This window comes from Pseudorca crassidens, chromosome 18, assembly GCF_039906515.1.
Source record: "Pseudorca crassidens isolate mPseCra1 chromosome 18, mPseCra1.hap1, whole genome shotgun sequence".
Lineage (NCBI taxonomy): Eukaryota > Metazoa > Chordata > Mammalia > Artiodactyla > Delphinidae > Pseudorca > Pseudorca crassidens.
In genome coordinates this window covers 71,266,934-71,281,255 of record NC_090313.1, presented here as the reverse complement: position 1 = coordinate 71,281,255, position 14,322 = coordinate 71,266,934, and the positions used below count along the sequence as shown (strand labels likewise).

Here is a 14,322-nt window from a genome sequence, read left to right as displayed (position 1 = left end):
ACGCAAACCTGTGGTATGTTGGTGCAAACAAGAAGCCATAGTGAGGGAACTAGTTGTCTACTTAAAATGTCACTTAACAAATGGAAGAGTATCCAAGGCTCTATCCAGATTTTTCACGTTTATTTAGTGACAGAGCTGGAATTCAGGCTAATGTTAAATAAATGGATATTTGTCTTCCTATTGTAGTAATACTGCTTCTACTAGTACAACCTTTTTTCCTTAAGTACTGTTTAGAAAGGCAAAGCACAAGGACAAATTGTCTTTGCTGCTTAATATAATTTAATTGAAATGCTCAAGAGGATGCTCCCCCTGAATGTTATAATACAAATTCTTAGTCAGTGATGGTCACTTTTTGATTTAAGCTATAGCCATGGTAGTTTATAATAAGCTTTAGAATTGCTTAAGATTTCATCTTTAAGTTAATAAATAAGATAATTTCTGCTTTATTTTTCTGCTTTAAGTGAAAGCAAGTTTCAAAATCCAGGGCTTTCAAAAGTTTTAAGTAGTGATAAAATGTATAGGTAAGGAGAGAATTCATTGACTTTGGAGTTCACAAGTAATTTCACAGATGACTACTCTGTTTCTTTGAAAATTATTTACAGTCCTCTGGATAATGGTCATTTTTGTTTTAATGTTTACATTCTTAAAGTGTGCCAGTTAAACTTTGTGGAACTTTAGTAACTGGAAGACAGTAAAGTTTAGCTATTTCAAGATGAAAATGCCCCAGTACTGTTGTTTTGCCAGTACCATGTTGAAGGGACTACTATGAAGGAATTGTCCAAATTTAAGCTAATTTGTCTCCTTTAAAAAATGCAAAGATATTTTTAAAACATACTGCTGAGGAGGGTGAAAATATTAAACAATTGCCTTGTCTATCAAAAGAAAAAGTGTGTTTTTATATGGTTTTATATGCTTCTATATTAAATTACTCTTATGGCAGTGCTTCATATGTGTGATAATGGAGGTTAATAGAAGTATAGATAATTGAAAACAATGAGAAGTATTATTTGGTTTTGGAAAATTTCCTTTTTAAAATTTTAAATGTGAGTGGTTCTGATATTCTATAACTTAGTATTTAAATAACATTAACTGCTGTCTGTGATTTATGTATATTTTTTTGAGTACCTATATAATTTTTTTTAGATTTAAATTTCTGCCTGAGAACAATAGAAGTGTTATGGTGATCAAAATTTTTGCCATATAAAATGAATGTTCACTTATATACATATAATGTAATTTATAAATATTACTTATAAATAAAAGTATATAATATAATGTAAAATTATAATATTTTTGTTTCAGGAAAAAGTATCTCCATTCTCTCAGGGCTCAGTCTTTTCCGTTTGTGTCTTTCATTCCTTTTCATCCGGCCTGCTATTGAATACAAGACCTTACTCCATTAAATATTGCTTTATTTCTTAAGTTTGTAATCTCTGCAGTTCATTGCTATGCCCTTGCCTACAAACATGTTCCAGTTAATGATAGATTTTCGCTATTTTTATACAAAAGAAAAAACAACCACCACTAATCCCTTTCTTTTGATATAGCCATCTCTTCAAATGTTATTATCTCTTATATTTGACTTCTCTCTTTCTCTTCATGTATCATCGGTTGCTTAGTCCTGTAAATTTTACCCTTCTCTGTCATCTCCATTTGTAATTTGAACTCTTAGAAAAAATTAACATGGTTGGGATATTCTGGAAGGATGTTTATCCTGTTTTGTTATTTAAATTTATGTATGTGTTTTTCAGAGCACTGAATGAAATGTGGAAATGTCAAAATCTGCTCCGACATCAAGTAAAGGATTTGCTTGACTTAATTAAGCAACCCAAAGTAAGTTATCAACATTTTTGCTATGTGTTGAACAACTATTTCTGTGTGGAACACTTCTGACTCTAGAACCTATGATCTCTAACTTAGAACACTGAAATTTTTAAGAAACTTATTGCTTAGAAAAATTTAAATTTACTATATCTGCAAAAGGTGATACCCAACAGGAAGGAGAATGTGCTTCTGTGTACACAGAATGAAGCCTTTTTTGGTAGCTTTAAAATTAAAAAAATAAAACCAAAACAATAACTCAGCATTATTGAAAGCATAGAAAACAGTAAAATTACACTTAATGTTGCTATACTGAAATGCTCCCATCATCTTTATATAGTCTTGTGGTTATAGAAAGTTTTAATATCATGTAATTATAGTTTAGTATCATGATATTTTTACTTATAATTAATATGGTAATTTTAATGTATTACCTGGTCTTCATAATTATAATTTAATGGTGGTTATTCATCCAGTTGATGTTGTTTGAGAATGTTGTATGTAGGCCTATAAAAAGTATAATTCATCTAAAAATCAGTGTGCCTGGTCATTTTAAATTGCATCCAGGGAAAACAGTGTAGTGTTATTTTTTGTTTCTTTTTCAAGCACAGTAGACCACCCCCCCCCCCCCCGACATACACCTCATGTTCATAGGACAGAGGTCAACAGAATGGAGTTGTTTTCATCTAAGGGGAGAAAATTTCCAGTTTTCCTAGGTGTAAATCTTGCCGTTTGCCCTAAAAATCAGTAAGCTAACAGTAGTTGTTTGAGTGGTTTTTAGTGACCTCACTTTTTTCTTAACCTCTAAATCACTAGTAATAAGGCATTTCATACCACTTGTTTGCCTGATTGAAGCTTACAACTGAGTAGTTTTTTTGTTTTATAGGCTAACAATGACCTCTTTGTTTATGGTTTATTGAACATAATTTAACCTTCTGTGATTCCTGAGTATATTGAACCTGCTAGAAGAAGTTCTTCCTTATAGTCAATGACTTAAAACTAGTTTTAGAGATTCTGCTATTTCAGTACGTTCTGTGCAAAGGAGGAAAATTGGAAAATCCCAGTTAAGTTAGTGTGTTTCAACCAAATAAACGTGTGTTAGTCAGTGTTATAATGCAGTGTTGATGTGTTTCAGATAATAAGCTCTGGTTAAAGTGCCCTTTTTTGCCACCTAGGGACTTGTTAATTTACTTCCTTTAGGTAAAGTTGCAAGAATGTTCTTATTTGCATGTGTATAAAATTATTCCTGATTTTAGGCATTATTGAAGTCATTAGCAGCCGAATAGCATAAGTGTGTAGATCATATGTTGAACAGTGTGATGTATGAGACGGTAACCAAAAATAACTTTGTTTTTGATTCTCACTGTCCCTTTAAATTTTATTTAGTGGGGGCTTCTGTCCTTTGCCTGTTCATAAAAACTTGGGAGGGTCTCATGACATTCCTGTTCAGTCTACATGAAATAAAATACAATCTCAATTCAGTTACAATGTTTTATTCCCTTCTACTTTGTGGTATTTTCCTTTAAATTATCTTAAAATAATTAACAACTTATCCAAATCAAAGAGGGAATTCTCATTCATGTGTGGTGGGGGATGAAGAAGAAACAGAATGGAGGAGGATAGTACTCTAAAGTGGAATTCTAGTGAAAGGAGAATTCATAGTCTCTTATTACTTAATATTCACTTTATACTGAGAATTGTAGTAGATATTATAAAGTTAGAAAAAAAATACAAAGCTGTGTTTAACTTTTGGCTGTTTATAATTCTGCCTATTTTACCAGGAAGACTCTTAGATATAATAATCAGTACATGTTTCGTTGGCTTCCTCATTATTCCTTCTGATTAAGATAGTTTTTATTCTTTCTTAGTAATGTAGCCCTTCTACTTCATGTAACTAAATTGATTTGCTCAGTGTCACTCAAAGTGACTCTATAGTTTGCAGTATTGTACTTTTTTTTTTTTTTTTTGCGGTACGTGGGCCTCTCACTGTTGTGGCCTCTCCTGTTGCGGAGCACAGGCTCCGGACGCGCAGGCTCAGGGGCCATGGCCCATGGGCCAGCCGCTCCGCGGCATGTGGGATCTTCCCGGACCAGGGCACGAACCCGCGTCCCCTGCATCGGCAGGTGGACTCCCAACCACTGCGCCGCCACCAGGGAAGCCCTGCAGTATTGTACTTTGTTGGTGATGTTTCTTTTTCATGTGGATCAACTTCTAGTAAGGCCAGCACCACCTCTTTCCCCCCAAATTGAAAAACAATAGAAATCTTATGTTTCTAGTCAGATCTATTAAGTTCCAAATATTTGGGAATTAGCTCTTGTATGCTATTCTATTATTCTTTGTCTCTCCTTCCTTTTAGAAAGCTCCTTCTCAATAGGGACAGTTTATTTGTTTATTTTTTGATTTGTTGCTTTCACCCCAATGTTTCTCTAGCTCAGTATTTTATGCAGAGTTGCTCAGGGACTTTTTTTTTTAATAACACCTGATGGAATGAATAACTAGTATTCTTAGAAACATCTTTTATACATGTGACTTTACAGAGTGTATTACGTGCAGCACAATGTGATGAACACATTCATTCACTGAAATACTACCCTGATGCAACAAATAACTAGCACTCTTGGAAAATTTTTGTACCTGTCAGTGGCATCTTCATTGTCTTCATCCAGTGTCTTCCCAGTGGCTTCATGACTATGCCTTATAATCCTCAGGGTTAACGATTTTAGGAATACCTCGGTTCAATCAGAATTATATACTTAATTGTCAACTTTTTGTTTGAGATAGGCTAAAAATGTGAAAACCAACATTTCCAGATTAGTTTCCTTTTTTAAACTTAGTTGTCCTGTTCTTTGAGTACTTCAGAAAAACAAAATATCTCTGTGTCCCAAAAGGTTGATGTAGCAGTCATCTGTTTTTGTTTTGGAGGCTGACAAAACAGGACAAGGGAAGAGGCAACGACAGTGGAGTATGACTTCACTTCTACCTTTCATTCGGTTCATCTGGAGTTTAAACATGGCTAAAGAAGGAGCATATAGTGGTGGTCAGGGCGTGGGCCGAGAGCATGAATGGATTAACTTAACTTTACTTACTTAACTTTCTGAAGAATACAGTGAAGATTATTGTTAGGAGATTTTTTTTTTTTTTTTGCTATTTACTAATTGTTTAAAATTAAAAGACTTTTTTAAAAGAGTAGTTTTGGGTTTACAGAAAAATGAGCAGAAAGTACAGAGTTTACATATACCCCTACCCTCTCCCCATTTCCCTTATTATTTACATCTTGTTTTAGTGTGGTATACTTGGTACAGGAGGTTCTAATTTTGCATTTTTTGTGTGATTTACAGACAGATGCCAGTGTCAAGGCCATATTTTCAAAAGTGATGGTTATTACAAGTAAGTTATTTCAAATATATGTAAACTTTAAGGTTTATTTGAAACATTTCTTTCGGATAATATAAAGTGTTTCTTGGAGTTCCATTTTAGGCTATGATAATATAGGAAAATATTAAAGTTTTTTGATTGATTTTTTTTTTCCCCCAACATGCCCAGCTTTCCTTTTTTTCCCTGATTTTCATTTATTTTGCATACTACACAGGATTATTTTGTGTGTTGATACGAGCAAAAGCTGGGTTTTATTACATAAATTTATTTTTGAGAATACATTCAAATTACTGCGTAACCTTGCTGTTAAAAACTGCATGTGTGCTTTGGTATTGCTTGGTCTAATGTGAATCTATCTGAAGCTAATTTCATCCTGAGTCAAAATTTACAATGAAAGATATACCTAATAACTACAAGAGAGCTTCTTTGAAAAAAAAGTTAATTTGCTTTTTTACTTTCAGTGATTTTAAATAAAATGTTATTTAATTGCCTTTAACAGTAAATACTAAAGGATTGTGTAGCACATCTCCTTTGTTCAGGGCAGGGGTAGGAAAAAGTAGCGGTTTTTGTAGGTCATTTGCTTTTCCTCTCACCTCAGGGATCACTGTGTATAGCATATGGATGGAGGGAAAATCAGGAACACCTGGAGGAATGCTTCTACTGAGCTTCCATGTGGTAGTAATGAAGAGTTCTTAGACGGATTTTTGAGGTGTTAACAAATATTCCGAGATGTGTGTGGAAGTAATGCTAAGACACCAAAGAGAACAGTAACCTAATTCACTGGGTATTAGACTAAGTGATAGAAGTTTTAGCATGAGTAGAAATTTCCCAAAAAGACCAAAATGTCTTTTAGTCCTGAGTAGTTAAACATAAATTAGTTTTCAGTCCCTTTGGATAACTTAAAGCAAGTGATTTTGTGCTATTGCTTTTTAACAACTATTTCTCTGGTTGTTTGGCTGCAGACACTGTCCCCTACAGGAGATCGTCTCCTATATTCTTTCTTTTTTTAACCCCCTATCCATTTTCTTACAACAAGTACAGTATTTCCCAAATTCTGTTGTGAAGAATGCCAGTATCCTGCAGGTGTTAATAGTATCATCAGAAAAAAGAGTTCCATGGTCTAGTACGTTTGTAGAATCCTGAAATAAAGGGGTTTTCTGTTGTTGTTTTTCCCTTCCTCCCTGTCTCCATCTCTGTCCTTCCCTCCTCTCTCTCTCCCTCCCTCTCCCTCTATCCCCATTTCACTTTCTTTTTGTTTTGTTTCTTAAATGGTATGCTTTATTGTAGCCTTTAATATGATGCCTATATGTTATGGAGGGGCTGTAAAGTGACATTTTCCAAAACTGTTGACAAACAGTACAGTAGAATTTTTGTATTCTAGAAATATGGAAATGTCATACAGTCAAGTAGTTAGGAGGAAAATTTGTTCTTACTATATTCAGTCATCTAGCCAAGAGTTAAAATGGAATTTCAGAGTTGTATATGAACTTGAAGACTGCATTTACTGTATTCATATTTTAAGATTCAACACATTTCTACTACTTTTATTAGAGTCCATAGTTCTATATTATAATTTCTGTTATTAGAAGGATCCTACCTAGTCTTGTTCTCCCTCACAGTTGTGAGTAGCCAGAAAAAAAAGATTCTAGGATGAATATTTTATTAGCTTTCATAAGTGTTTTGATACATGATGTATTAGAAGAGTAGTATAAAACTCATCTATGATTCTACAAGAACTCATCCTTTCTCATGTGATAATGGCCTACCCAGCAGTAACACCTGGAACGTGTTGCTCAGCATGGGTTGGTGCCAAGTAGCATGCGTGCATGTGTGCATTATCTCTGGATGGTTTAACAGTAAACAGTGCAGTACAGGAAAATGGTTTCTTCTAGGTAAAACTGACTGATCTTCATCTCTTACTCTGAATTGCAAAAGAACAATGTATACAACAAGCTCAAGGGATAGTAATAAAATTGGTATTACTCAGGTAGACATGTAATGCCTTTAAGTATTATAAGGAGTTATTTAGAAATAGCCAGTTTGGTCTTTCTCTGCATAGATGGTCCTTCACAATGATCTTATTTTATGTTTCTAGGAAACAGATTTTTATTTGTGAAAATTTATTATTGAAGGTGCTCTACAATTTTTATCACATTAAATTAAATGAATTTGTAAGTTAGGATTATTCATCAAAGTAATAAAAGGAATGAAAAATGTTGATCTCATTTATTATTTTGATAAATTTCTAAAATTGTATTTTAATTGAATTTTAATTTAATTTAAGGAAATTTGCCAGATCCTGGTAAGGCTCAGGATTTCATGAAGAAATTCACACAGGTGTTAGAAGATGATGAGAAAATAAGAAAACAGTTAGAAGTACTTGTTAGTCCAACATGCTCCTGCAAACAGGCTGAAGGTTGTGTGGTAAGGAGAGAAATTTAAAAAGAGCTCATGTTTGGAGAAACCTCCAAATCTTTTTTGTCCCCTTTTGTAATTTGTTATGTAAAATTTAGAAAATATCACAAAAATAACAATACAATTAAACTGTAATTCCTCTATAGAGACAGTGGTTAATATTATGGTGTATGTTTATATTATACATGTATCTTCGTACATTTTACTTTCTCGTTAATTAGTCTTTTGCAGTATTATATTTAGTAGCAACATAGCACACCATTGAATACGTGTACCATAATTTATTGAACGGCCCACTTGTGTTACACATTTAAATTTTTTCCCAGTTTTTGATTAATGTAAAGAATACTTAATCTTTATAGCTAAGTAATTTTACACAGTCTTGATTTCATTTCTTTAGGATAAATTCATTATTGGCCAGTTATCACTGTTGGGAACAAGCAAAACTCAAACAAAAACATCATTATTTTGATAGGATTTGTAAAATTGGTTACTAGTCATCTGACCATTTTTTCTCATTCAGTATATTAGCTATTCTTATTTCTTTTGTAAATTGTGTGTTTTTTAGTCTTTGCCTATTTTTCTGGAATATTTATCTTTATCTCATTTGTTAGTATGTCATGGCACTGTATGTTAATTAAGCTGCAGATATAGTTTTCTATCTGTTGTAGTTTTCCCTTTTCATTTTGTTTATGATGTCCTTTACATACTATACTTTTGTTATCTCGCTAAGTCTATCAGCAGTCTCCTCAAGGTTTTTGTCTTTGGAGTCCTGCTTATGAAATCCCATTCTGTTGCAGGTCAATGAAAATGTTTACTGATGTCAGTATTTTTTTTTTTTAATATTTATTTATTTATTTACGTTGTGCTCAGTCTTAGTTGCAGCACGCGGGCTCCTTAGTTGCGGCTTTAAGGCTCCTTAGATGTGACATGCGAACTTTTAGTTGCGGCATGCATGTAGGATCTAGTTCCCCGACCAGGGATTGAACCCGGGCCCCCTGCATTGGGAGCACGAAGTCTTAACCACTGCGCCACCAGGGAAGTCCCTGATGTCAGTATTTCTTAATCTGTTGCCCATGCATCGTCCTAAATTCTTTTTTAAAAAAGATGATTTTTGGCTCTACGCCAGGTTGACTAACCGAGAATCTTCACAATGAGACCCAGGAATCTGTAGTTTTAATGGGCTCCCCTAATAATTTTGCTTGTTGAAGTTTGTATATCCACTGACCCTTGGTTTTATTCTTTCGTATTTGTTTTCATCGTTTTGGAATATTTTTGGTGTAAGGTGTGAGATAGGGATATAACTCTGCTTTTATTCTAAATGTCTGTTCAGGTATTTCAATATAACAATATATTGAATAATCTACCTTTTTCCTACCTACTTGAAATATTACCTTTCTCCTATGCTAAATTCTTAGTCTATTCCTATTGATTTGTTTATTCCAGCACCAATACTATGTGGTTTTAATTATTATAGGTTCTTAACATTTTAATGTAATGAATTATTTAAAAATACTTTTTTAATATTTTAAAAATCTACATTACAGCGAGAAATAACTAAGAAGTTGGGCAACCCCAAACAGCCTACAAATCCTTTTCTGGAAATGATCAAGTTTCTCTTGGAGAGGATAGCACCTGTGCACATAGATACTGAATCTATCAGGTATTTGTATATTAAAATATTGAATTTTCATTACTATTAATTCATTCATGCTTTAGTAGTCAATCATTATTGGGTACCTGCGCTCATTATTGAGTAAGGCACTCATAGTATAGGTTTATGTATATACATAATGGCTATACCCTAATCTGTAGATATCTGTAAATAGATCTATTCATATATATGTATATGTTTGTATATATACATACACTCCTCTGTATATATATATGTATGTATTTAGTTTTTCTTGTTATATATTTTAATTTAGGTACTCTTTCAACTTGGATGAGAATTTGTCAATCCAAGCCTAGTTTTTGTCTGTTACTAGTATACTAGTTAGTTAGCTTGCATAGGTTAACTAATAGAAACAAATTGCAGTTCTGTTCTCAGGAAAAGAAAACTAAGTGAATATGTTGTAAAACAACATATGATGCATTTTCACAGATATCTGAGAACTGAAAATGTTATTTTTAAAACAACCTTCATCCTGAAACTTTATCACCTGACTGTGATATCTTGGAAAATACTTTCTATTTATATCTGTACTTGGTTTTATAGAATGTGGGAAGAGCTCTTTTCTTTTCTATTTATTTATTTCTTTTTAGTTTTTATTTTAATTAATTAATTTATTTATTTTTGTCTGCACCATGTGGCATGCGGGATCTTAGTTCCCTGTCCAGGGATCGAACCTGTGCCCCTTGCATTGGGAGTACAGAGTCTTAACCACTGGACCGCCAGTGAAGTCCCCGTTTCTTTTTTTTTTTTTAATAGCTTTTCCTTAAATCTTTCAATTGGTTGAAAAAAGAAAGTACTTATAAAATATGTATATAGCACACTGATTTATTAGTGATCAGTAGTACCTTTCAGAGCTTTATTGGATTCCAAAATAAATAATAATAATGGTACACTCTGTACTCAGTAAAGCCCCTTTGGGGTTTTTTTTTTTTTTTTTTTTTTTGAGGGCATAGGGTGTAGCTTTTCACTTGTGACCCTCCATAGAGTAGGGAGACAGACCCTACTTTGGATGCCCATTTGTCACTTTGGACTCCTCTTGCATCATTTTTCATTTGAAGAAAGGGTTCTTCAGTTTGAAAAACAAAAGGAAACAGAACAAAAAACCAGAACTTCTATATTAGTACAAGGAAGAATCTGAATCAGACTGAAATTCATTAATTAAATAAATAATCCCATGCCTGCTACAATATATTTGAAGTGATGCTAGTTAGATATTGGCAAAGCATATTTTCTGCTTTTCATCAACCTTCTGTTGAGTAAGGGAATAGAGAGTTTTAATCAGGAAATTATATTATAGTTCTATAAAATTGGTGCAGATAGTGTTCAGAGGACTGAAAGAAGATTTCTCAAAGGGGGTAGTATTTGACCTAAGAGGAAGAATGGAGTAAGATTGTATTTCTACAGAAATGGGAGGAGTATTCTAGGTATTGAGATTAATATAAGCCAAGCTAACTGGGATAGGAAAGAACAAGGATATTTAGAAAATGATTGCCATCTATTTAAAGTACAATATGGAGAAGTGTAAAAGTGTTATGAGGTGATTCTAAAAAAGCATTTGGGGGGCTTCCCTGGTGGCGCAGTGGTTGAGAGTCCGCCTGCCGTTGCAGGGGACGCGGGTTCGTGCCCCAGTCGGGGAAGATCCCACATGCCGCGGAGCAGCTGGGCCCGTGAGCCATGGCCGCTGAGCCTGCGCGTCCGGAGCCTGTGCTCCGCAACGGGAGAGGCCACAACAGAAAAAAGCATTTGGGATCAGATTGTGGAAAGGCTATAAGATCTAACTTCAGAGCTTTTACTTTGTTCTTTGCTCTGTTGAGAACCAGGAATGATTGATGATGGATAGGAGGAGGGAAGTCAAAAAGATAGACTGCTAAGGTGTTGTTATAATTGTCTGTGGATGGTGGTAGTGGGATGGAAGGGAAAGAACATATTTGAGGAAGGTTTTAAAAGAACAACGTAAAAAATGGGTCATCTTACTGGAAATGGGGAATAAAAGGGAGGAGTCACAAGTATACGGGGTGAAGTCCAGATGATGAATAGTATTACCATGAAAAGAATGAAAGGAGCTGGTAAGAAAGGATGCGCTGCTTATTTGGACGCAATTTTTTTTTAATCAAGGCAAATTAAATTTAAAGTGAAACTGTGAGAATAGATAGTTCCCTGAGCAAGATTATGTAGAGAAAAGTTAAAAAGATCAAAAGATCATGGACAGAACCTTGAAATTTTTTTTAACAGTAGAAAAATTACAGAAAGGTAAGAAAACCAGGTTATTGCAGTATTTTGAAACTTAGGATAGAAAAAGTTTCCAGCAGTAATATGTGTGATGAACAGAAAGACTGAGGACCAAAACAGGTCTTTGACTTTAGCAGTTAGTAGGTCATGGTGTTACAGAAGAAGTGTTCAAACATAAATAATAGTAACAGGTAGTAGCCATTAGTGCTTATAATGTGCCTGGGCTGATTCTCTGTGTTTTACGTGTTTTAACTTACTTCTTAACTTTATAAGGCAAGAAATATTTTTATTCCCATTTTACAGGTAAGGAACAGTGAGCTACACAGGTGTTTGAGTAACTTTCCCACTGCTGGGAAATAGCTAGCGGCATTTAAACTGAGGAAGTCTGGCTCCAGCGCCCTCTTGCTTTAGCCACCACACTGCAGAAAGATTCCACTCTTGTTCCCCACCAGTAGTCAATGAGTGTCCAGTTCACCTAACTCTTCCTGATAGTGACTTAACCTTTTCAGTCTTTGCCTTTTTATAGGTGAATGATGGTACTATTTTTTTAAAAAAACAAAAAATTGTGAATAAAATTGAACATTTTTTCCCTATGTGTTTCTTGGCTAATTGTGTTTCTTCTTATTCTTCTGTGAGTGGCTTAGAGGAATTGTCTTATTGATTATATGAATGCTTTATAAAGTAAGGCTAGTAACACAGTTTGATTACCTTTTAAATTTGTGCTTGACATTAATAAATATTAAATTATATAATCTATTATTTGTTTCCTTTATGATTTCTTTCTGCCTTTGGTATCATATCAGATGGTTATGTTTTTTACATTTAGTCTTTAATTGGTCTGGAACTCATTTCGTTGTAAGGTGGAGATAGAGATCCATCCTTTTTTAAATTCCTGATAGCTAGTTGTATCAGCTCCATTTATTGAAAAATTGATTCCTTCCCATTTGATTCGAGATGTTCCCTCATTATAGCATAAATTCTTACATTTGGGGTCTTACTGGATTTTTGCCTTGGTTTCTTTGTCTTTTGAGGCTTTTATGATACATTTTTATCTCATTGAGAAAATTCTTTCATCCCTCCTCCCCTAAAATGTACTAGATGTTCCCAAACATTAATTAATTTTTCCAAATGAGCTATAGAATGTGTCTGTTGAATCTTGTCCTACACCAAGTTGTGTTCCTCTGAGATGTAGTGAAAAACACCATTTGTGTAATTCTGTGTTTCCATGCTTGTCTTGATTTTTTCAAATCTTTATGCTCCCTTAATATAATTTCAGAAGTTATGTACAGATTCTGTGCATTTAAAACTTTTTAAAATAAGTTTATTCATTCATTTATTTATTTATTGGCTGTGTTGGGTCTTCGTTGCTGCACGTGGGCTTTCTCTAGTTGTGGTGAGCGGGGACTACTCTTTGTTGCTGTGCGCGGGCTTCTCATTGCGGTGGCTTCTTTTGTTGTGGAGCACCGGCTCTAGGCGCGCAGGGTTCAGTAGTTGTGGCACGAGGGCTCAGTGGTTGTGGCTTGCAGGCTCTAGAGCACAGGCTCAGTAGTTGTGGCACACAGGCTTAGTTACTCTGCGGCATGTGGGATCTTCCTGGACCAGGGCTTGAACCCGTGTCCCCTGCATTGGCAGGCGGATTCTTAACCACTGTGCCATCAGAGAAGCCCCTAAAACTTTTTATTCCTAGTTATTTTGTATATTTTGGCTTGTCATTATAAATAGATTTCTTCTACCCCTTACCCGCCTGTATTTTTTAGGTGGCTTTGGCTAATACAGAACAGCACAGTCGATTTTTAGTGTTTTATTGGTGTCACCTCACTGAACTATCAGTATTTTGTAATAGTTTTTCAGTTGATTCCCTTTGGTTTTCCAGGTTGATGCTTTTTCCTCATAGATTTTTTTTATATCACTGGCTCTTGTTCTTTGGTTACTAGCTCAATTGTACGTCTTCAGGAATGCCTTTCCTGACTGCCCTGGTTAACCAAGGGTCTTGTCTTCTTGTCTTGGCCTTCTTTCTAGTCCTATTGTTCCCTGATTTTAATGTATTTGTTTGCTTATTTTTGGCCTTTGGCCTTCCCTCGCTAGACTTGAGAGCTTCATGCTCTTACTCATGGAAGAAAATAATGAATTTAATTTTGGGTATATGGTATTTTTCATTCCTATGGTACATCTAGGTAAAAATGAAACCTTGGGACTGATGAAAATATGGGAAGAGGATTCAGGCTGAAGATTTTTATTTGGGGTGGTTGGAGCTATGAGAATCAGTTAATCAGGGAAAATGGGCAGAAAAGGACAAAACATCCTCAAAGATACTAATTGTTAAGGAATGATAAATTTAAGAGGACGCTGCAAGGAAGACAGGTATATTTGACTTGTAGCTTGACCTTAGATTTGAGTACATAATGTTTTTGTAGAAATGTAGATCTACTAAACATTTTAAGGAACATTGAATAATTGAATTTTCTTATATTTTGATATGTATTATGTCTCTAACCTGGTGTCTATTACTTGTTTTTTTGTAAAAAGAACAAATACCTACCAGAGTGAATGATTATTTTCGATAATAGACAGTGCATTACAAATAATTATTTTAAAATTACATAAGCTTGTTTTTAGAAGAAAATTTCAAAACATTGTGTTTCCTTTTTAATATATTCTGAATGTTCTAGTGAGGATTTATTGTGTGTCTGTTATGTGGCATTTTTACACCTTTCAGGAGGAGGCCTTTCTGGCTTTCATAACAGTCCCAGACACAGTAATATTTGCTAGATGGTTTGAAAGTGCTTAATGTTGCCATTTATCCTTTA

At 34.3% G+C, this 14,322-nt stretch overlaps 1 protein-coding gene across 7 annotated transcripts in view; it reads left to right on the top strand.

Moving 5' to 3' along the window:
- The window catches only part of PDS5B (PDS5 cohesin associated factor B), a 197,610-nt gene that overhangs the window by 112,569 nt on the left and 70,719 nt on the right, over positions 1-14,322 (top strand). For all 7 annotated transcript variants that reach the window (XM_067713457.1, XM_067713456.1, XM_067713458.1 and 4 more), the window contains exons 14-17: positions 1,752-1,833; positions 5,160-5,208; positions 7,481-7,620; positions 9,159-9,274. In XM_067713457.1, the coding sequence (XP_067569558.1) occupies positions 1,752-1,833; positions 5,160-5,208; positions 7,481-7,620; positions 9,159-9,274 (387 nt within the window). The remainder of the gene's footprint in view (positions 1-1,751; positions 1,834-5,159; positions 5,209-7,480; positions 7,621-9,158; positions 9,275-14,322) is intronic.